This window comes from Gekko japonicus, unplaced genomic scaffold (genome assembly GCF_001447785.1).
Source record: "Gekko japonicus isolate JY-2015 unplaced genomic scaffold, Gekko_japonicus_V1.1 scaffold539, whole genome shotgun sequence".
NCBI lineage: Eukaryota > Metazoa > Chordata > Lepidosauria > Squamata > Gekkonidae > Gekko > Gekko japonicus.
In genome coordinates, this window is record NW_015168667.1 from 225,139 (window position 1) to 250,182 (window position 25,044).

The 25,044-nt window shown below is 45.6% G+C and overlaps 1 protein-coding gene across 1 annotated transcript in view; it reads right to left on the bottom strand.

Annotated features, from left to right (window-relative positions):
• Positions 1-25,044, bottom strand: part of LOC107113906 (adenylate cyclase type 5-like) — a 368,311-nt gene that overhangs the window by 21,370 nt on the left and 321,897 nt on the right. The window contains exons 9-11 of the mRNA XM_015415309.1: positions 18,542-18,564; positions 10,487-10,631; positions 7,983-8,080 (exon numbers count right to left, since the gene is read on the bottom strand). Of these exons, the coding sequence (XP_015270795.1) occupies positions 7,983-8,080; positions 10,487-10,631; positions 18,542-18,564 (266 nt within the window). The remainder of the gene's footprint in view (positions 1-7,982; positions 8,081-10,486; positions 10,632-18,541; positions 18,565-25,044) is intronic.

Sequence of the window (25,044 nt, forward strand, 5' to 3'; positions counted from 1 at the left end):
TGGGCGTGCTCCCTCTCCGGGCTGTGGGGCTCAGAGTCGGGGGGGGGGGAAGAGAACAAGTGGAGACCCAACTAGAACACAGTAGGCAACATTTTGTTGCGGGTCTCCACTTGTATTTATATAATATTGAGCAGATCAGCTACCAGCAGTCACACTCCCATGTTTACCACCCGCTTACCCACCTTGAAAAAAGCCCATCGTATGGCACAACAGCACAGCACACGACTGAGAGCTGGTCTGAAGGCGGCAGTGCCAGCAACTGCTGATGCCTCAAGCACAGGAGGCAGGACTCGGTCAGAGTGGTTTCAGGACAAAGGAGACAAAGGTCCCGGTCACACCAGTGAGATAATCGGGGGGGGGGGGGCGAAGCAAGGCTTTTTGCTCCGGAGCAAAAGGAATCGTGGTATCGCGATCAGACGTTTCCCCCGAGGCTCCGTGCACATGCCCTCAGACGCGATCACACGTTGATGGTGAAGCGTGGCAAAGAAGGGCGAACAGCAGTGCGCATTTGTGCGCATGCGCAGTTCCGCGTTTGCACGCGTGCCACCGGATGCGACGGGATACCAGCGCTTCCGCGATCCGACGCCCACCCATGCCCCGCATTTTCCAGAAAATACTGCACTTCCCCTGATATCCTTTACCTCCGCTTCTTTGGCCGGGCGATACGGGTTGCTGACGGGTACGGGACACTTGCGAGAGGTTTTCGTGTGATTGCACCCTTAAAATCCACCCGGCATTTGTCCCTATTGCGTGTCTAATTCTGACCGGGATCAAAATTGGTTTCTTGCAGTAGCAATGATAACCATATGCTTGATTGTATGCTCTGTAGCCACTGTACAACAGGGCATAGGATCCACATTGGAAAAGCTACTTTGGAGTAAAATATTCTGCTCCGTTTTGAACCTGCTGTCAAATTTGATTGGAGAACTTATTGGTAATAAGTTTTTGTGTTGGCTTGTGTTGTTTTTTTTTTAAATGACAACAAATACAGCAGACTTTCCCCCTTTCTGCCACTCGGCCTCATCCATAATTTAACAGCAATGATTATCACACTCCGTAACATTAAGGCTAACCACAGGAAAGCCAGCTGGGCTTCATTCTCTTCCCTGACTACAAAGAGCAATTCTACTTGTTGATTTATTCACCAAGCTTCCGTGGCATTCCTGCTGATTATACCATTCCACCACCCCCTCCAAGAAGTTAAGCGCCAGAATCCATCAAAGCTGTCTCTTGAAAGCACATGTACATGTACAATGCACAAATGCATCCAAGACCTAAGCACACAGCTACAGCTGGACTTTAACTACTTCCTTTTGGTAAAGGAAGCGCCTGGGAGATGGCAAGGATGAAGAAGAGACTGGTTGGCAAAAACGTATCGCTCCTGAACATCAGCAGACCACGTAAATTACTTCTATGAGCTTACTTAGTTAATGGGGACTACTCAAAAAACAAGTGGGCTATGGCCCAGATTAGCTTGGAAAACACATCTGGATGGAAGATACTTCTTTCAAAAGGTGTGAATGCCAAAATAGATTATCATACATCTATTGAACCAATTTTTACTCATAGGACAGACAGCAATACGTGAAATAAAATATGCTGACACCTATGTGGGATGAGCAGCAAAGTTGTGGAGCAAGGAGCTGGAGTCCAACATTTTTTCATCTGGTCTAAGGGCAGTACTCTATGCAAAAGAGATCTGTTCACCTAAGCAGTTTAACTTTAAAAAGGCAGCTGGAGGGACCTCCCCCCCATCTCTTGCTTCTTTGCCAAATAGCACAAAAACAAAGCCATCGGGCAATTCATATTACTAATCTGACAACTGTTATTTTAATAACAATAGTTGATCATTTATATAACTCCTGTGTTACAAAAGTCCATGACAATAATTACCCTCCTAATCTTCGTACAATCATCAGCCTCTCTCTAAAAATTACATTGTCCTCCATTTTTATATTAGAAATATGGTACCTATGATATTAATTTTTCCTTAGGCTCCCCAACAAGCCCAATGGATTACACTGGCTATTCACCATCAAGATCTGGGGCAGAGATCTTTCACATTGTCTATTGTCTGACTGCATTAACTGGAGGTGAACTTAGGACCTTCTGCCTAAAAAACAGATGCTTCAAAGCCTTACACAGCCTGGGACCAACATATCTAAGGGACCACCTCTTCCCCTATAGGACTCAAAGAGCTTTATGCTCTAGTAATCAACAATCTAGTAATGATCTGTGGCTCAGATCATGAGCTACTCATTGCAAAATTCAGACTTAAACTGAAGAAAGTTCGGAAAACCACTAGGCCATTCAGATTTGACCTAGATCGCATCCCCAATGAATGTACAGTAGAGGTGAAGATTAGGTTTAAGGGACTAGATTTGATAGACAGAGTGCCTGAAGAACTATGGACAGAGGTTCGTGACATTGTACAGGAGGCAGCAATCACCACCATACCAAAGAAAAATAAATACAAGAAAGCAAAATGGCTGTCTGATGAGGCCTTACAAATAGCAGAGGAAAGAAGGAAAGCGAAAGGCAAAGGTGAAAAGGAAAGATTTACCCAACTGAACGCAGATTTCCAGAGAACAGCAAGGAGAGATAAGGAGGCCTTCCTGAATGAACAATGCAAAGTAATAGAGGAAAACAATAGAATGGGAAGGACTAGAGATCTCTTCAAGAAAACTGGAGAAATCAAGGGAATGTTCCATGCAAAGCTGGCCATGATAAAGGAAAAAAATGATAGGGACCTAACAGAAGCAGAAGAGATTAGGAAAAGATGGCAAGAATACACAGAAGAACTATACAAGAAGGCCCTCAATGTCCTTGAAAACCACAACAGTATAATTACTGACCTCAAGCCAGACATCCTGGAATGTGAAGTTAAATGGGCCTTAGAAAGCATTACTAACAACAAAGCTAGTGGAGGTGATGGTATTCCAGCTGAGCTATTCAAAGTCTTAGAAGAGGATGCTGTTAAAGTTCTGCACTCCATTTGCCAGCAAATTTGGAAAACGCAACAGTGGCCACAGGATTGGAAAAGATCAGTATACATTCCAATCCCAAAGAAGGGCAACGCCAAGGAATGTTCAAACTATCGCACAATTGCACTCATATCACACGCTAGCAAGGTCATGCTCAAGATCCTACAAGCTAGGCTTCAACAGTACATGGATAGAGAACTGCCAGAAGTACAAGCTGGGTTTCGAAGAGGTAGAGGAACTAGAGATCAAATTGCCAACATTCGCTGGATTATGGAGAAAGCAAGAGAGTACCAGAAAAACATCTACTTCTGCTTCATTGACTATGCTAAAGCCTTTGACTGTGTGGATCACAACAAACTATGGCAGGTCCTTAAAGAGATGGGAGTACCAGACCACCTCACATGTCTCTTGAGAAACCTGTATAAGGGCCAAGAAGCGACAGTTAGAACCGGATACGGAACAACTGATTGGTTCAGCATAGGAAAAGGAGTACGACAAGGATGTATACTGTCACCTTGCTTATTTAATATATATGCAGAGTACATCATGCGAAATGCTGGCCTGGATGAATCACAAGCGGGAATTAAGATTGCTGGGGAAAAGATCAACAACCTCAGATATGCAGATGATACCACTCTAATGGCTGAAAGTGAAAAGGATCTAAAGAGCCTCTTGCTCAGAGTAAAAGAGGAGAGCGCAAAAGTGGGCTTGAAGCTCAACATCAAAAAAACTAAGATCATGGCATCCGGCCCCATCACTCCTTGGCAAATAGAAGGGGAAGTCGTGGAAGTAGTGACAGACTTCACGTTCCTGGGATCCCAGATCACCGCAGACTGTGACTGCAGCCATGAAATTAAAAGACGCCTGCTCCTTGGGAGGAAAGCGATGGCGAACCTAAACAGCATGATAAAAAGTAGAGACATCACCCTGCCAACAAAAGTCCGCATGGTCAAAGCAATGGTATTCCCAGTAGTCATGTATGGCTGCGAGAGCTGGACTATAAGGAAGGCCGAGCGCCGAAGAATAGATTCTTTTGAACTATGGTGCTGGAGAAGACTCTTGAGAGTCCCTTGGACTGCAAGAAGAACAAATCAGTCAATCCTCAAAGAAATCAACCCTGACTGTTCCCTGGAAGGCCAGATAATGAAACTGAAGCTCAAATACTTTGGCCACCAAATGAGAAGGGAGCACTCACTGGAGAAGACCCTGATGCTGGGAAAGATTGAAGGTCAAAGAAGACGGGGACGGCAAAGGATGAGATGGTTAGACAGTGTCATTGTCATTTCAGACACCATGCCAAATCACAGCTAAGCTTCCTTTGCTGTGGTTTGACACAGAGTCTTACTTGGTCCTGTTTCCGCTTGAGGTTTTGAGACATATTCCTTTTTCAAAGCCATTCAATGCACGGTCAGCTAAAGGAAGCGGGGATTACTCAGTCCCTGTGCTCAGCCACCCGAGTCCAAAGAAAATCGAAGGAACATGCAGACAAGGGGGGGGGGCAACGGATGACAGACAGGATACAGTCTTCTATTGAGTCAGACGCTTGGTCTATCAAGGATAGTATTGTCTGTCTACTTTGATCGGTAGCAATGCTTCAGAGTTTCAACACTGTGGTCATAGAATCACAGAGTTGGAAGGGCCCTCCAGGGTCATCTAGTCCAACTGCCTACACAATGCAGGAAATTCACAAACACCTCCCCCCACCACCCCAGTGACCCCTGCTCTATGCCCAGAAAGGGGGGGGGGGAGACCACCTCCAGGATCCCCGGCCAAGCTGGCCTGGAGAACAATGTAAGAAAGGGCCCCAAGAACTAAGCACCGCAGCCAATGTCATGTTTTATTGTGTTTTAAACCTTATTGCATTATTTGAGATGATGTGAACCGCCCTGAGCCCGTTCACGGGATGGGCGGGATACAAATATGAAAAATAAATAAATAAATAATAAATAAGCCACAGCCCCTTCCCAGAAGGCAGTAATAGGTGGTGTGTGTAGTGATTATGGCTTTAGACCATGGTTACCAGAATGCTGCTTTAAAGGAGCTGCAGTGGCTCAAGTGGTTAAGACGCTGAACTGCAGGCTGGAAGGTCGGTAGTTCAGCAGTTCGAGACCTGAGTGCCGCATGACGGAGTGAGCTCCCGTCTCTGGTTCCAGCTCCTGCCAACCTAGAAGTTTGAAAGCAAGAAACTGCAAGTAGATAAATAGGGACCGCTTCGGTGGGAAGGGAACAGCGTTCCGTCTGCCTCGGTGTCTAATCATGCCGGCCATTTGACCATGGAAATGTCTTTGGACAGCGCTGGCTCTTCGGCTTGGAAATGGAGATGAGCACCCAGAAGTGACGTGACGATGCCGGGAAGAAACGACGCCAGGAAGAAACGACACCCGACTTGGCAACCCTATTTTATTTCTATGTCTTAAATTGTTAGCCACCTTGGTTGCCCTTATGTGGGCAGAAAGGCAGGATATAAATTTTGTAAAATAAATTAAAAAATGATTTTAATTTTAATTTTTTTTGCACACAAATAGCTAGTTTTGAAGTAAATAAATGAATGAATGTTGTTTATTTTGGAGTCACAGAAGTATGTAGAAACAAGAGCAGCAAAAGGACACACCTACAAAATTAGGTCTGCATGTTGAAAAGCTTATTTTGAATTTTATTTTTATTTTTTGGCAAAGGCAAGTGTTGAATAGGCTTTGGTTGTTCGGTTATCGTCGTTTTTACCACAAGAGCAAAACCCCTGGATTAAACATAGAACTAACCCTAACTGGAACGGAGCTGGAGCTATGCCGATTTAATCAGTTTCCACGGTTGAAGAGACATGTTTAAACTGTACAGGCTATGGTCAGAAAGACCATGGGCATTTAAATACATACACAGAACTCCTCCTTGAGTGGATTTCCCATTCATTGCAGTGGCGATGGTGTAGCCACATTTATTTATTTATTTATTGAGATTTTTACCCCGCCCGCCCCGCGAAACCGGCTCAGGGCAGCTTACAAGGTGCAAAGCCCATATAAAACAGGATAAAAGCAATAAAAACATTAATAACAATCACAAACAACAATGATATTCAATTGAAAGCACGATGGTCCCCAAATATATGCAATGATGGTAAACAGACAGTTCTCTGGGAATGATGTTGTCCTATAGCTGATCCGAAGCAAGTAAGTCCAGTGATATCAATCGCGCGAAATTGTGGCAGATCTTCCTGGGCCATCCTTAACCCCGATGTTGTCCACATCATTGGTGGTGGTGGTGGTGGCCCCTATGTGAAAGCCTGGCGGAAGAGCTCTGTCTTGCAGGCCCTGCGGAACTGCATAAGGTATGTGATAGCATAAGGCATAAGGCATGTGATAGCTGTGCCCTCTGGAAGTCCTTCAAGTAAGGCAGTTCTTTCCACAGTGCCTGACACTCATATCAGGTCTTTTCTCATCCAGCCTGTCTGTCTCACTGTGATAAAAATCCCAGATTCTACAAAAGCTACACAGAACAGAAGAATGGATTCACAGCACAGCATACCCACGAAGCATGGTTATGCCTAATAAACAATGCTGCACAAATTGGTAGGAATGTTCCCTCCCCATGCAGGCAAAATGGCCCTTCTGAAAAGATGTGGGGAGTGATTGCTGCCCTTTCGGTCATTTTCCCTGTAGCTCTGTCACTCTTGGGGGTACCTTGACCCTCAGCAGCAGTTTGGAAGAGGGGCACTGGGAAACAGGTCTGCTCCACCCAAGGGTCTTTGAGTACTGCTGCTGAATTTTCTTCATGTGGGTATATGAAAATGCAAACGCATGGTACCTTCAGCAGATAAAGAACACAAACTGAGGAAGTCGCCATCAAGTGTAGATAATTATTTAGAAAATATATTGAAAAGAGACATTAAATAATACCAAATATCCAGAATAGATTATCAAATAGGAAGGCCAAAACGGTACAATGACAAAATTTCAGGTCCAAAGTTTACACCAACAAAGGTTCAAAAATTCAGGTCCAAAGATGAAATACAGGCCCAAAGATTTATGAAGAGTCCGGCTTCAACTTCATTTCGAAGAAAGACTTCATCAGAAGTGATTAACACCAAGTAGTGTGAATTTATTTCTTATTATTCAGGTAAAGTAGATAATTCCTTATGTTGCTATGTAGTTATTGTCTGGGACTAGCCCTTCCATAGGTTTAGACAGTTCTTATCAAAGGGCAGATCTTTGTAACAATGTGCTTTTCGCTCTAAGCTGCCTACACGAAAATACAGTAAAACAGATTTAAACACACACACCCCCGAAATTCTGATGGTACAAGAATCTGCCTCAGTGTCACCGGACAATGTCAAAACAAATGATTTTGAACAATCATCATTGCATATGTGACTGAGGTATAGGGCTGCCAAGTGGGGGCGGGGGCGGGGAAACCCCCGCTTTGGAGGCCCGATTTCCGCTGCGGCGGAATCGGGGCCCAGGGGAAACTCCACCCCCCGAAGCTGCGTCGCTCATGTTGGGGGCGTGGCCCAGATCGTCGGGGGGGATTGGTTTCCCCCCGACGATATGGGCCACGCCCCCAACGTGAGTGACGTATCACGTCACTTCCTGTGACATGCTGGTGGCGCGCACGCGTGTGTCCTGGGAGAGCTCTCGGAGCCCGGCAAGGCTCCCCCGCCAGCAAGGGTAAGTACACTTGGCAACCCTACTGAGGTATGTGTTCTTTAAATGGGGTTGCCAATTCAGAAGGAAGTCAGCATGGTATAGCAGTTAGTGCCAGGCTCAGATCTGAGAGACCCGGGTTAGAAACCCTGCTCTGCCTTGTAAGCGCAACAGGTGACCTGGGGACACTCTCAGCTTAATCTACCTCACATTGGTTGCCGTGACGATAAAATGGAGGAGACGAGAATACTGTAAGCCACTTTGGGTCCCCAATGGAGAGAACGGCAGGTTTTCAACAAAGTAAATAAACAAACAGAATAAAATAAACAAATCATGCAAGGAGAAGATACCAAGATCTACTCACTGTGGCACAATTGTGATTTGAACAAAGCAGATGAAGAGGAAGACTAGGGAGGCACAAGCCACATATGCACCAAATCGATCATCCACCTGTTTGGAGTACTGCAAGAAAATTAAGCCGCATGTCACACAACACTGACTTCTCAGAGGAGATCCCGTGACAAAATTTTGCATTTCCTAGCCCACTTGGCTCTATCCTGCTTGCTGCATTGCTAGCTTTCACACACACACACACACACACACACACACACACGCACACACACACACACGTTATAGTGGCAGACCCTGTCTTGGTAAACGAGTGTCTGCCCAAAGTGATAGGATGAGATTTCAAGAATGAAAGGGGAACATTAGGTAGGGGTGCTACAACCTAGCTTCAGCCCACTGCCTTAAGTCACTGTCCACCCAGAATGATTCCCAATGGAATCATAATGGAAGTGGGACAGGCCAGAAGACAAGCTGCTGGGTAGAGAGATCCTCATTCTCTCTCTTTCTCTCTCTCTCTCTCTCTCTCTCTCTGTGTGTGTGTGTGTGTGCGCACGCACGCGCTACGCAGGGCTCTTTTTGTAGCAGGAACTCCTTTGCATATTAGGCGACACACCCCTAATGTAGCCAGTCCTCCAAGAGCTTACAGTAGCCCCCTGTAAGAAGAGCTCTGTAAGCGCTTGGAGGATTGGCTACATTAGGGGTGTGTCGCCTAATATGCAAAGGAGTTCCTGCTACAAAAAGAGCCCCGTGTGTGTGCAAAGCAGTGAGTGTGTATGAGGGAGGTCCAGCACTGACTGTTACTTTTCATGCAGGGGAAGGACAGGATGGAGGACATCCATGTGTGTGGACTTCATGGGTTCACCTTCCCAACCCAGGTTTGGGATTCTACGTCTGTGTATAACCAGATGTATACTGGGGCCGATATTTGGACAGATGAGCGTGAAAGAGAAAGGTGGTTATAATTAACTAAATTAATCTTTACCTAGTATAGGAGCAGAAAGAAAAACAAGGAGGGAAGGCAACTTCGACAAAAGAAGGACAGACGATGTAACAAAATCAAAATTATAGAGCAGTCAGCCAAACGGGCCTGGAAGAAAAAGAGGGAGAAACAGGACTATGCTCAGGTACTGGTAGAATGAGGAAGGGAAAGGATTGTTTTGCTGCTGGGGAAGGGCTCCGCAGGAGTGAGAAAGAGAGGGAACAGAATAAGAGAGCACCGAGAGTGAAGAGGAAGGGAACCCAGGCCAAAAGAGAATGGCTCAGAAAGGGGGAGAGACAATGATGTAGAAAGAAAGAACAGTTAAGGAAGGAAGGGAAAGGTTCATACATTTCCTGATCTTGAAACGTTAAGTTCTGTTAAGAGTCATGGCACTGGAGTAGTGTTGCCAGGTGCCTTCCTCCTGCCAGCAGGGGGATTTGGGGGGCATTCCGGGGTGTGGGCGGGGACTTCCAGAAGTGATATCATCGCATTGGTGACGTTGGGGCGATACTCTACTTATTGGGCAAAACTTTATGGTTAAAAATGGTTACAAACCATAGAGTTTTGCCCAAAAAGTAGAGTGTCGCCCTCAACAGCACCGACGTCACTTCTGGAAGTGATGTTAGCGGGTTGGCAACATCGTGTGGGGATGACTGCTTGGGGGTGGGGTCTCCCCTGCCAGCCAGCCAGCTGGCTGGTGGCAGGGTGGAGCCCGCAAAAGTGGGGATCCCCCACCCCCACCTGGGGACTCGCAAGCCTACAGTAGCGGGACAGTAGGGCAAAACGGATTCTAAAATGGTGGGTTGACAGGATAGTTGTATATCCCAAATTCATGTGGGAACAAGGTTTTCTCATTACCTGAGTTACTCTGAGGGGGACGTAGATGGGACTGGAGATGATGTTACTTTGCTGACTGAGGACTTGATTGGTTTAGTGGGCAGTTATATATTATTAGGATGCTTCTTGAGTGGAACGCTTCGTCGTTCACTTTAGTATGGGCGTGCGGAGATCCAACAGAGTTATGAGACAAGCCCTTGATGAATAGGTGTGAAGATTTCCCCATGGAATCTGGCTGTCCCACACTGCCCTTAATTCCTGTCCTTCTCTAATTTGATTCAAGATGGAGTCTGCCTACCCTTTGGCTTCTCAGATACCCAAGAGCATAGGGTTTCTGAGCTTTAAATCATTCCCCTCAGCACATACGCACACAAGGTGCACGTGATTGGAGCTGACCCTTTAAAGACACGGGTTTAGATCCTACCATAGAGCAAACTGAAAGAGCTTGTGGAGACTGTCTTCTTTATCTTCCCTTTCTACAAGCATCACCTCCCCCTTCCCCCCCTCATGCTGCAGTGCATTTTGCTGGCAGAATATTTTTGGGGCACAGAAGGGGCTGTTGGGTAAAGGCAGAAGGCTTCCATGAGCTCTTTTTACTTATACCATTGTAGGAGCCAACCCATGAATTTGCTGCCATTGTGTATAATTTGACTCACAGTATCTAAGTGATCTTCTTCACACTTACACTTCTTAATGAAAATTACCTTCTTCTCCAAGTCAAGCTCCCTGAATGTTAAGAGGAATTTGCGAACATGTTCAGAACGTAACCGGTCTATGCTTCTGGCGTCAATAGCACGGCCTAAAAACTCATCCACCTCATCTTCTGGATTCATGCTTTCCTGGATATTCCTAGGACAATATTGTAAAACAGAGACTGGTCAGGTTGGACAGAGTACGAAAACCAAAATAATTTTCTCTGACTTGCCACTGAAAAGGTAATCTGTCCATCGCTTTTGGTATCACAGGCGCAGGTTTGAATTGACGGTCTTAAGGGGGAAATGCTATTCCTGTCTAGTCTACTGATGATCTGAACCACTCATTTCTTCTGAAGCGACGGATTTAGAATTCTGAGGGATTTTCCCAAGTGTTATCTGTTCTCGATAACCCTTTAACACAGACACCAATGAGTCAGAGAAAAAGGCCATTTAGGTTTGAACACACACACATGAAGCCGCCTTATGCTGAAGCAATCCATTGGTCAGCATTATCTACTCTGACTGGCAGCAGATCTCCAGGGCCTCAGACATTTTTCATACCATCTGCTAATTGATTTTTTTAAGCAGAGATGCTGGGAACTGAACTTGTGACCTTCTGGATGAAAAGCAAATGCTCTGCCACTGAGCTATGCAGTATAGTAGACTTCACGTTATTAGTCATTAGCAAATGTATGATACGTAGAAAGCCATTTGGCTAGCAACGTAGTCTACTTTTGTACAGCGATCTACAGATGATAGTAAATGTATACTGGCTTGGTGTCCTTTGCCAGCTTGTTGAACAAAATAAACATTTCTACTGAACCGTATCGCACTACTTATTCATAACTTCAAGTCAATAGCATATGTGCCCATCTGATAATAAATAATGTCCTTGTCCCTGTGTCTTGTAATTTTATCCCGTGGAACAAATAGGGCTGCCAAGTCCCCCCGGGGGGCAGATAATCCCCCGCTTTGGAGGCCCGATTTCCACTGCCACGGAATCGGGCCCTGGGGGAAACCCCACCCCGGCATGCACATTAGCCGGATGTGACGTGATGACGCCGGGCATGCTGGGGGCGGGGCCACAGCCATTTGAGGGGAAAACTCTATGTTTGAGGGGAAAACTCTATGTTTTCCCAGCATGCCCAGCATCATCACGTCACATCGGGACGCCAATCGGGAGCCCCTGCCGCAAGGTAAAACAGACTTGGCAACCCTAGGAACAAAAGACCTACACTGGAGTGAAGCTTCAATAAACCAAGCTTCCATGACCCCAAACTCAATAATCCAATTTCACTTTAGTACCTAATGCCAGTGAACAGTGCTCATGTCCGGGTTTTGCTCAGAAAACTATACTCTTGATCTTTCAAATAGGATGAAGAGTCTATGTGCCATGGCTTGGAACAGAGGCAAATAAGAAAACCAAATGTATTACACCACTATAATTTACCACACACATGGCAAGAAAAAAAAAAATCTAGTTAGCATCCCAGAAAGGCACAGTCAAATGATTTCATTCACCATACATAACTGAAATAGCAGAATAATCTAATGGTGATTTCTTAATGACATAAAACAATTAACAATTGAACTTGGCTTCAGAGAAAAAATTAATTAAAAAACAAAAATTTCATCTTAAAATTTTCATGTATTTGCAAGAAATCTGTAGGCAGAAAAGATAGCGATAAAATATGGGTGTGTATACACTGACTTGCTGGTGAGCGATTAAAAAGTCTCCACCTCCTATGAAACAAAATTGAAAACATTTGACCTCACATCCTTTGTGGAGCCTCCAAGGACATTTTACCTCCATCTTGTGGAGGTTCTAATTTAGCACAAACCCCATGATGTTGTAATAAATGGCAAGAAACAACTGCAAAGCCTAGATCTTGAATTATTCATCTCAGATTCCCACAGCTAAATAAAATTCACTTAGTCTCTTCTGGCATCTGTGCAATAAAAATGCTACTTTAACAAATATTCTTAATTAGTAAACAATACTGGTGATAAATTTGATGCTCTCTCTTTCGACCCCACTTCCCTCTTATGTAACTGGTCTCCGAAATTCCTGAGATGCTATTACTAATCTAGCTGGGGTACATGCTTACAGTCAGCAGCAATCAGGCATTAGATCTGAGGTAAATATTAGAGTCAGATTTATTGTCCATAAATCTGGATGAAATACATTTACACAGAAGTGATATATTGCCAGGCACTGCCATTTTCTGAGGAAGTATGGAGTTTGGAGTATGTGTATATTGTTTTTATTAGACAAGGGACATGAAATAGAAACTATTTTTGAATAAAAGCAACAAGAAAAATTCATTTCACAATAAAGTGAAAAAGTAATAGCCTTTGAACACTAAGGACGATTAGTAATTTATGGCAGTATAAACTCAGACTTTTTGAGACAATTATTCTTTTAAAATGGCTGTTGTATAAATTGGCAAAAGGAGGGCATATTTCCTGGAAAATATTTCCTAATTAAACTTATTATGGTTTTTACTACAGTAATTTAGCTTTTAGTCTTATGAAAACAGGATAAAATTAAGAATAATGAAAGAAGGGAATGTTTTATCACAAACATTTCTTGGAAGGAACAAGTTGAAAATAAAATACATGAATTATGAACTCACACTTTGAAAAAGGTTCTGAGCATTAGCAGTGGGTAGGGATCCCAAGTCCCCCCGGGGGGCGGGGAAACCCCTGCCCCAGAGGCCCGTTCCCTGGCGCCGCCGGCGGGCCCCGGGGGAACTCCACCCCGACATGTGCGTCACCCGGAATTGACGCGGGCACGCCGGGGACGGGGCCACGGCCATACAAGGGAAAACTCTATGGTTTTCCCTTGTATGGGTGTGGCCCTGCCCCCAGCGTGCCTGGCATCCTCCCGTCACTTCCGGGTGACGTGCGTGTGGCGTGCGTGCACAAAGCGCGTGCGCGCACAAGACGTCGGCCGGGAGCCTCCTGCTCTCGGCGAAGATACACTTGGCAACCCTAGCAGTGGGCATTTCTGAAGCATCCTGATTTTAATTTTAGGTGTGTTAGTATTGGCTCTGATCATGATGGGCATTCCCAGATTTCACCTAGAGATGACCAGCCATTGTGAAAAGTGAGTTCCCAGCCAGGAACTCCTTGAAACTTTGCTGCAGGCGTCCAGTTCTGGTTGGATTGCTGCAGTGTGGGTTAGGAGGAGAGCCTGCCTCCCACCTACATTTTTTCATCCCCAAAGTGACACGCCCATTACAGCTAGATGGGCCCAAATCTGTGGTGTAGACATGTTCTCTGACATCAGTGGGAGGTAATGGATAGGCAAGATAGGAATGCACTTTCCTTATGCTTCTGTACTGTTCCTGTTTCTGCTTGTAGCCACAACTACAAATGGTGGTAACCTGGTAATCAGTGCTTCAGATACTGCTCTCCCCCTTTCCCCACTTCAAGGTCAGTGTTTACACAGTAGCAACTTGCTGGCTGCAAGCTCAACTTACATTGTGACCAATGTTATGTTCCCAGGTGAGACAGCTCCCTTTTCTGCAACCCCAGAAGTCAGAGGTCATTTCGGGGGGGATCAAGGGGGATCGCAGTTCCCCCGGGTGAGGTATGGGGGGCGGGGCACATGACGAAGCCTCGCCCCCTGCTTTCGGCCACCCCGCTTCCGGCCCTCATTCAGCCAGGAGGAGGCAGGAGAACAGGGAGGGTAAGTTGCTTCCTCCTTGCCTCTCCCCACCCTTGCCTGCCTGAGGCCAGGGAGGGCCTTCGTGGGGCTTCCTTGCACTCCCGCCGGCCTTGCAGGTCCACCGCCGGTCCCCTCATGGGGCTCGGCAGTGGAGCTGCAAGGCCGGCGGTGGCGGCCGGGGTGTGTGGCCTTATGACACACTTCCGGTGATGTCAGGGGGTGTGGCATATGCTAATGAGTTATGCTAATGAGTTCCCCTAGCTCTTTTTCTACGAAATGACCCCTGCATGCGTACATCTGTTTGTAAGAAATAGACCATGCATGTTCACTTAAAAATGAAACTGCGGACCAGTACCTGGATAAATGTGATAAAACACACATTCAGTTGTATATCCATTGAAAGTAAAATGAGAATTACTCAATCCACATATAAAGAAAAATCAAGTGTATACAGATTGTGTTCACTGTAACTTGTGAACAGGGCGAGAGGGCGTGATCTATCCCCAGTCACCCTGAGACCATAGTGATTGAGCAGGCATTTGAACACAAAGTCACCTCCTATGTCTTAAAACCCACTAGCTTTCTATTATTATGAACAGTATACAAAGCCCTTTGATAAAGGCAGCAGGGCAAGGATCCTTTATAGGGTTGAAACAGACAAAATGCTAGGGGGTCAGATCCCCCCCTCCCCCACATTTTAAAATGCTGATAAAACTATATAGGGCTAGATTCAGATCAAGGCTGTATGAAGAATGTGTGCTAACTGCCTCTCTCCTGTGCTCTTTAGCAAGTTAAAGGCCCCTGCCACACGGGGGGGGGGGGACACCGGCAAAGTGCGGCTTTTTAAAGCTGCACCAAAATAGACACGCCGCGGCGGGATCCCACGGATCCTATGAGCCGTGCGCCGTTGCTCCCCGGCATGATCAGATGCCAGGGAGGAAGCCATGGTCAGGAGACCGAGGCAGCCGGATGCGGATGCGTGCGCGTGCGCAGTTCGGCCAGGAGCCAGGTATGCGCTGGCAGAAGGTTTAGATGTGGGTTTGGGGCCGAAAGGGCCGGATCGGGGACGGTTGTGCAACGTTTCCCAGATGTTATGGTGGGATTGCGCCCGTTTGTTGCGCCCCCGATCCGTCCCTCTCCCGGCCCAAAACCTTTCGTGTGAACGGGGCCCTTGGATGACCAAGGGGTAAAAGGAGTACTGAAGGATGATAGGGAAATGGCTGAGAAGCTAAATGCATTTTTTGCCTCCGTCTTCACTGTGGAAGATGAGAGGTGCTTGCCCACTCCAGAGCCGCTGAGTTCGGGAGGGGTGTTGAAAGACCTGAGTCAGATTGAGGTGACGAGAGAGGAGGTCCTAAAACTGATAGACAACTTAAAAACTGATAAATCACCAGGCCCAGATGGCATACATCCGAGAGTTCTGAAAGAACTCAAATGTGAACTTGTAGATCTCCTGACAAAGATATGTAATCTTTCCTTAAAATCTGCCTCCATTCCTGAGGATTGGAAGGTAGCTAATGTCACTCCCATCTTTAAAAAGGGTTCCAGAGGAGATCCGGGAAATTACAGGCCAGTCAGTCTGACATCGATACCGGGTAAATTGGTGGAAACCATTATTAAGGAAAGAATTAGTAGGCACATAGATGAACAAAACCTATTGAGGCAGACTCAACATGGGTTCTGTAAGGGAAGATCTTGTCTCACTAACCTGTTAATGTTCTTTGAGGGGGTGAACAAACATGTGGACAAGGGGGATCCAATAGATATTATTTACCTTGACTTCCAGAAAGCTTTTGATAAAGTTCCTCATCAAAGGCTCCTAAGTAAGCTCAAAAATCATGGGATAGAAGGACAAGTCCTTTTATGGATCAAAAACTGGCTAATTCATAGAAAACAGAGAGTGAGTATAAATGGGCAGTTCTCCCAGTGGAGGGGTGTAAGCAGTGGGGTACCACAGGGATCAGTACTTGGTCCACTGCTTTTTAACTTGTTCATTAATGATTTGGAGTTGGGAGTAAGCAGTGAAGTGGCTAAATTTGCGGATGATACAAAGTTGTTCAGGGTGGTGAAAACCAGTGAGGATTGTGAGGCACTCCAAGGGGATCTGTCAAGGATGGGCGAGTGGGCGTCAACATGGCAAATGGGGTTCAATGTGGCCAAGTGCAAGGTGATGCACATTGGAGCCAAAAATCCTAAATATAAATACACATTGATGGGGTCTGAACTGGCAGAGACTGAGCAAGAGAGAGATCTTGGAGTTGTAGTGGATAACTCACTGAAAATGTCGAGACAGTGTGTGACTGCAATAAAGAAGGCCAATGCTATGCTGGGGATTATTAGGAAGGGTATTGTAAACAGATCAGCCAATATCATAATGCCGCTATATAAATCAATGGTGCGACCTCATCTGGAATACTGTGTGCAATTCTGGTCACCACACCTTAAAAAGGATATTATAGCTTTGGAAAAAGTGCAGAAAAGAGCAACTCGAATGATAAAAGGGTTGGAACACTTTCCCTATGAGGAAAGGTTAAAGCGCTTAGGGCTCTTTAGCTTGGAGAAAAGACGACTGAGGGGTGACATTGTGATACAGAGTGTTGGACTGGATGGGCCTTTGGCCTGATCCAACATTGGCATCTCTTATGTTCTTATGTTCTCCCTGTGCCACTGCTAGCTCTTGAACAAAAAAAAAGTTAAGTATCCTATATTTTTTCCTTTGAGGAAAAATAAAAGGAAAGGGGGTTACAGCATTCAACTGGCAAAACCATGGGGTGGAGGGACACCCACCTATCCTCCCCCTGTGCAACCTTGATCCAAATCGGGCCCATGCAACTAGGGTTGCCAGGTCTGAGTTGGAAAATACCTGGAGACTTTGGGGGTGGAGCCAGGAGAGGGCGGGGCTTGGGGAGGGGAGGGGCCTCAGCATGGTACAATGCCACAGAGTCCACCCTTCAAAGCAGCCATTTTCTCCAGGGGGGCTGATCTCTATCAGCTGGAGATCAGTTGTGAAAGCGGGAGATCTCCAGGCCCCACCTGGAGGCTGGCAACCCTAAATGTAACATGGTTTCAGTTCACATTTTTTAAACGTCATGGATTTTCCAGGGTCTAGTATGACCTATAAAGGCCTACATTCAAGTAATGTTTTCTCCATCATGGTTCTGCTAAAGTCACTATCATTGTTCTCTGTCGACATCTTCCTCTACTTCCCCTCTCCTTCTTTTATTTTCTCCGGTACTTTCCCATTTGGTTGTATTCATTTTCATACAACAACATTGTAGGTTTTTCTTCCAACCACAACTATCTTTGTTTTAAAATGTTGACCATTCAGAGGTCTTCAGACGGTGTTGCTGCCTATCAATGGCAAAATGCCAGCTACAGAAAATTTGCCTCAGTCAAAGTTTCAGCAGTTCATTTCCTTTCCTTCAGAGAAACAGAAGCCTGGTAGGCAGTGGCCAAGCCACCGGGTGTTGACCAGGGGAAAAAAGAGGAAACTCTGCCTGAGGAATCCTGGAGCCCCATGGAGACCATGTTGTTTCTGCTGTCTTTTTCTTAATGTGACTTGATTGCAGGGGTCGTTTCGTAGAAAAAGAGCTAGGGGAACTCATTAGCATAACTCATTAGCATATGCCACACCCCCTGACATCACCGGAAGTGTATCATAAGGCCACACCCCCTTACATCACCGGAAGTTTGTCACAAGGCCATACACACTGCCCCCAACGGTCTCGGCCGCCGCCACCGGCCTTGCAACTCCACTGCCGAGCCCCATGAGGGGTCCGGCGGTGGACCTGCAAGGCCGGCGGGAGTGCAAGGAAGCCCCGCGAAGGCCCTCCCTGGCCCCAAGCAGGCAGGGGTGGGGAGAGGCAGGGAGGAAGCAACTTACCCTCCTTCTTCTCCTGCCTCCTCCTTGCTGAATGAGGGCCGGAAGCGGGGCGGCCGGAAGCAGGGGGCGGGGCTTCGTCATGTGCCCCGCCCCCCGTACCTCACCCGGGGGAACTGTGATCCCCCGCGTTCCCCCCTGAAATGACCTCTGCTTGATTGTTCGGATTGTCCATAAGAAACTGGGAGAGAGGAAGGACCGCACATAGCACCCTAAGCGCCTTGACAGAAGGGAAATGAAATGAAAATGTAATTTTAAAAAATAGAGTAGGATATAAATTTTGAAAAAAAAAATGAGCTATATTAAGGAACAAGTGGAAGGATCATAGGATTTAAGGGTGCATGTGTTTGTCATATGGACTTTTATGCATGCAGTGTGGTCTGAAACCTAATAAACATTTAATGGGTACATGTGAATTTAGGAGCATAAAAATTAGAATGCAATACCATATTTTTCAGAAGGGTAAACTTCACATTGCATTAAAAAGAAATAAAGTTTTTTTTTTCCTTACTTGTCTTTTGGATCTTCAAAACCCTGAAAGGAAAATTAGAAAAAAAAATACTAATTAGCCTTGAGTACAGTGCAGAATTGTGTAGTGTTACACTTAATACAGCAGCATTTGTTAACACCATACTTGCAAGAGTCTTTCAAAGAGACTGCAACGTTCAGCATTGATTGATCAGTGTGCAAACCTGTCTCTTCCAGTACATCTAAGATACGCATAAAGAAAGTACAAAAGAAAGGGAACTAAGCTGCTCTTTTGAGTTTCCTTACCAGATATAATTAATCAAACGGGATTTGTGCTTGCCTGAAACTCATTCATGGGAACATCGATGATCCATTTTTGCTATCCAAACTGTGTGAGAAAACGATGCTTAGCAATCACGCACAGGAATATATTTTGACGAAATGTATAATATTGATAAGATAACAGAGAGGAGTTTATACTCTCCTATTTTGACCAAAACCTGTACTTTTTCAGACTCTTGATGTTACTTACTTTGTTATTTGATTGTTCTTACTGTTGGTATAATCAATTTTTATGTAACCTATTTTATGACAAAACAATAAAATGAAAATTTTAAATTAAAAAAAAAAGAAATAGTGAGCCCAAAAGGTAGCTTAACACTGGGAGTTTGTTACCGCCCACCAGATCAAAAGATAGAGGAGGATTATAAAATGATGAATGAATTAAAGATAGCAGCTAGACGAAAAAAAAGAAAAAAGAAAACGTTGACTGTGGTACATGAATTGGGATGATTGTACTGCAAAAATCTGATCACCTGTTACCCATCCGATTTTGTGCAGAGTATTCCAACTGGTGAGTACTGAAGCAGGAATATGAGTGCATTCGCATGATATGTGACTCCATGCTAAGCATAGAGTCCAGTGGCAAAGTTTTATTCAAGGTATGAGCCTTCATGCGCGCGCACACTTCTTCAGATACATTGAAATGGAAGTATTTGAGGAAGAGTGCGTGCACGTGAAAGCTCACAACTTTGAATAAAACTTTGTTGGTCTTATAGGTGTCACTGGACTCTAACTTTGTTCTATTGCTTTAGTCCAAGACAGCTGCCCACCTGGATCTATCTATGCTAAGTATGCTGGAACATGCAAAGTAATGGAACTCTTCATCGTATACAGCCTAGAACCTATCAGAGCTGGGAGAGAGGTTGGCCGAGTTCAGACTGGCAGTTTGCCCCGATATACGCACGTTTCAGAAACGTTCCACAACCAGATTAAAGGGGCCGTTCACACAGGCACATCTGTCAGGCGTTCCCCACCCATATTCAACCCATCTTGCAATGCTTCACTCCTGAGTTTAAAAGAAAGTGAAAGTGGTAGCAGACCCTGGAAAGCGCGATTATCCCATGTCCATCCCGCACCAACAAAGTGTGAATGCCAAAAGTCACATTTTTTCTTACACGCATGAGCACTCATGCGCATAAGCGCATATCTACAGATTACGAAAAAAGAAAGCCGTGCCTTAAAGCTGTGCCTCCAGGCCAACAGTGCGAATGCTCCCTTGTGCCTCCTCCCGGTATGCTCCGTCGCTGCAGTGTGAACGGGAAAATCCGGAAGAGTTTGTTCCAGCTCTTTTTTAGCCACGACTCCCTCCCGCTTCAAACTGCCAGTCTGAACTCAGCCGTTGATGATCAGGTACGAAGGGCCAACACAAGAGGCCTAGAACATATTCATCAATACTACAGAGAAGAAGCTCCCATTCCAATTAAAGTTCTGTGTGGGGAAAGCCTCAGAAAGATTAAGTTCTGCAGTAATCACTGGACGTGTTCCATGTTCTGATTAATCTTTTACAAAGCAGGATCTTTAGAACATATATGAGACGAAAGATAGACAAATTGCCTCCCTTCAAATAATGTTCAGTGAATTATGACACTGCTTCAAAATCTTTTCTCATAAGTGTGGCAAAGGCGATTCAGTCATCAAAATATTATAGGAAAGAACAAAATATCTACATAGCTTTGCACAGAAATGTGAGATGATAACAAATTATTTCAGATCTGTTGAAGACAAATACAAAAGCTGGTCTTCTAACCAATGTTCCCTCTAAACTGTGGAGTCTCGTGAGCAAAAATTCTAGTTTGTGAGCTACTGGCATTAAAGATTTGGTTACTGCATCAATTAGTTTGCTCTGGAGCCCATCCTTCCTGAGCTAAGACAAAAATGATGTGAGCCGGAGGCTAACAAACTGTGAGCTGGCTCACACTAAGCTTAGAGGGAACACTGCTTCTAACTCAAGCTTAAGACGCATTACAAGCCACATTCAAATCTACTGAAACAAAGGGCTTCAGTGTTAACAACCCATAACAGAATTCTGTCCCTTCATTTAGGTCTTGATGTTTTTGTTTTTAAAATTGCAATTCACATGGGAAACCAGAATGCAACACATTTATATTCCTCTTTCGATTCTTTTTACATGTATGGTAAAGGATGTATGTTACTTTTAAGATTTCATTCAAAATAGAAACAGTGATGTAAAAATAGTGGGTTAGGAATGGCATAAAGGACACCTGCTGTTTTAGGTGACTTAAATAAGAGCAACTAGCAGCCTAAAAAAACAAGTCAGAAAGGAGGTATGTTAATGTTGCTCTAAATTTAACACGGCCAGTTAGTCATTCCAGAGAATGGCACACATGCTTTTGATTATACATGAAAGAAGGATTGATAAATTATTGTGAAATCCTTGTACTTTTGGTCTGAGCACTTCAAAGGAATCTACAATTTGTTCTTTAGTTTGGTATTCTCCTAAAAGTGATTTAGAACTGGGTACCTAGCCTTTGACCCGCTCAACAAATCTGGCCCACACAGTGGAATACTCTGGCCCTTAGAACTGAAATAGATGCTACGGAATGAAAAACACTAACTTAAAAGCTAAAATAAAAACTAAAGCCAATGCAATAGCTATCTTCTGAATGTGACTCACCATTGCATCATGTCAAGACTACAAGCTCTGAGCTGACTAAAACACTTCAAAGAAAGATCCCCCCCCCCCAGTTCTGTGGAACAACAGTTGTACACCATGCAGTTCTGCTACTCAATTCTGCTAATGAAGACAGCCACTGGATGTGGTCCAGTACAGCTGAGCACACTTATGACCAATCACTTCTACAGGACTTAGACACATAACGGTGTGCTAGATTTGCAGCCATTTGGTTCTCTGGCAAAAATACACAGATTTTTAAAGTGCATCACGCTGGATATGGGTTTAGATCCAATGCTCTCTTTGATTCCCCTTGAAATGTCACTGCTGAGGGTTGGGTAGACACTCAAGCACAGCAGGCCATGCTGCATGGAGGGCTGCAGCAAGAAGGTGGGGAGAAACCGCTCTCCCTCACTCTTGCACTGTCATTCAGGAGGACAGGTTCCCTCCTTTCAACAGCAGCAATGGCACGGGGGGGGGGGGGGGGGAGGGGCTGCAGAAAAAGGACACTGGTAAAAAAAACTCCTCCGTAAACCCGCTCTGTTTATGGAGGCTCTGGATCCAACCCATCACCTCATTTTTACTTTTATTATCTATTATTTATTATTGTTGTTATTATATTTATTAATCATTTGCTGAAAATATACAAACTCAGCAAAGTACTGAGCTAAGCTATGAATTCGCCAAGTCCTTCCTTTATCTGAATGTTATTGATCATGTTTCTTTCGATGACCTCGCCCACTTCCCTCCCTCAGAGGCAAGATTTCCCCTCCATTTTTCTCTCCCGTTCTGACTGAGCAGCTCTATTTATTGATTTCCATCCTTTCTGAAGAATGATGGCTGTTCTACCCTGTCACCCTGTATAAAAGTTTGCTCCCGGCACGGCCCAGGAACCCAAGGGAAGGGTCAAGATCCCCCCTTTAACTTATATCACTGAAATGGCACTCAAGGCTTTTAAAAGTTCAAAAATAACAAAGGCTGCGGTCACACGGAGCATAAGCCACGCTTCAGAGACGGAAGAGAGGCGGAGTTTCCTGGCGCGATCACAGGGCAACATCTGGCAAGTGTAGAGCTCCCGTCGGTAACCCGTGGCTAAACGCCAAAGCAGCGCTGTAAAAAACTAGTACCGTGGAGGTACTAGTTTCCAGAAACCGCGGGGCAAGGGCGGGCGTATGACCGTGTTTCCGGAGGAAGTTCCAGCGCCCGCCCATGTCCCCTAGCTAAAAGGTTTTTTTTTTCCCGAGTCTCCACGATTGCGCACAAGCACCAAACGGAGCATGCGCAAACGGATGTTTAATTAAAAAAAAAGCAACATACGTTGTGCAGAGAAGAGGAGAGCAGCCAGAAGACAGCACCAACGAGTGCATGGCTTGAGGCGGCGAGCGACAGATGGGGGAAAGGGGGCAAGGCAGAAGATGAAGCCCAGAAGAGGGGGGGCGGCAGAGTAGGACGTCTGCTTGGGCGGAGGGGCGGTCAGGGCGGAGGGGGCTGGGCCATGCTGCTGTGCCCTCTTCGCACGCCCCACCAGCCAGCTCCCCGGACTGGTGCCCTTCCAGACCTACTGCCCACCCCTTGCCTGCCTCACTGGTGGGGAAAACGCCGTGCCCGACAGGATGCCACACCACCCAGTCGGCAGCTGGCCCCTCTTCTCCCCAGCGCCGCTTGGCCGGCTGTCTCTGGCAGCCCCCTCCTCGCCTTCCCTCGGCGCGCGGCCCCCGCTTCTTTGCCCCGAGGCCCTGCTTCTTTGCCGTGTGATCCGCACCTCCCCATAACTACTGGACCTCCACGGAACCTCCACGGGACCTCCATGGGAGGTCTGATCGTGCAACCGCGCTTTGATTTTCCCCGGGGGAAACAGCCACGCTCCCCCCCCGCATTTTCCTGGCCGTGTGACCGCAGCCTACATATTTTATTCAACATAGAGGGGGATGGTCAGGTGAAATCAGGGGTAAAATTTCTGAGGTATATCGATATGGGCACAGACTACAGTTCATTTGTTTTAAGCAACTGAGAGTTTCTTAAGCTTTTCACAGTGACTTAGAATCTTTAAGATGAGAGGCTTTTGTTCCAGTGTATTTGACTCTTTTGGTTTCTAGAAGGCAGGGATACTCTGTCTAGGACTCAGACTCCTTCACTAAACATACCAGTACTCTTCTTGTCTTGTCAGGATTTAAAAGACAATTTCTAAACACACCAGACCAGGGATCTCTCCATTTTTAACTGGGGATGGAAATTCTTCTCTCACTAGAAGATCTATCCCCTTTTCTGGGCTGAATGGGAGTCTTCACCAATCTACCCACTTCTCCTGCCAACCTCCCCAGTTATTCGTCTGTGTTAAACTGCTCTCGGTCAGGGCTAAACACAAACCCTGTCAGTACTAAACCCTTCTCAATCAGGGCTAGACTCAGGTTCTGTTAACATTAGACCTTCATCAGGGCTGAATACAGACTGCCTTCTCCTCAGCATTCAGCTCTCAAGTCTTTCTCTTTTCAACTGATGCTCACCAATCAGATCTCTTGGAACAGCCTGTTACTCAAAGCTCTCTGGCTCTGTGAGGAAGTAACCCTTCACAGTCCATTACCTGTTTACACACCACTTCTGAGATTTTAAAGTGCAGTCCGTCACATCTCTCAAGTAGCTCGTACTATGCTAGTCATTCTAAAATTCACTACAGGTCGTGGCTTTGTAAACTCTGCACTACAAAGAAAAAAACAAAATGTTGAGCCCAGGGAATCTACATTCTGTACCAAGAAGAGTAGTTCAGCAGCCTGCATGGATTAGGCAAGATGAGTGAATTTGCATAATTGCTGTTGTTTTGCATAATATATTCTGAAATTACTAGTCACGGGGAGACTATGGGCCATGCAGGGAACCCATGTCCCAACCTCTGTCACTGGAAAACATTTCTCTGGCCCAGAGAGTTCTATAGGTGCTGCCCACATACTTTCAAGAATATCTTTGCAGCCATACTGTACCGTTGCATTAAAGAACTTCAGCCTACACAGAAGCCCACCTACACTTTGCTACAGTTTTAGGAACATTACACAGACGGTAGCTCTTTCTGTCTTGCTTCTCTGATCCCTCTGTGCTGCCGCGGACAAGGAAGAAGTGGAAGGACAAGTGTCCAGCTAAGGCAGTCCCTGCCTACAGTTGGTCAGGGAGGGATTCTCAGAAGCTGTCACCAAAGGAAACCCAGGCTGCTTTGTAGATATCTGGGATTACAACCAGCGTTCCCTCTAAGCTGAGTGAGTGTGAGCCAGCTCACAGTTTTTCAGCCTCCGGCTCACATATTTTTGTCCTCGCTCAGGAAGGATGGGCTCCAGAGCAAACTAATTGATGCAGCGGCCAAATCGCTCGCTCACAACTTTAATGCCAGTAGCTCATAAAGTAGAATTTTTGCTCACGCTTAGAGGGAGCATTGATTACAACACAACTGCAGAAACCTCACAGCTTAGAGGGAGCATTGATTACAACACAACTGCAGAAACCTGTGTACTTCCCCATGAAGCATTCGGATCTTGCAAGACCCAGGAGCAATGTTCCCTCTAAGCTGTGGAGTCTTGTGAGCAAAA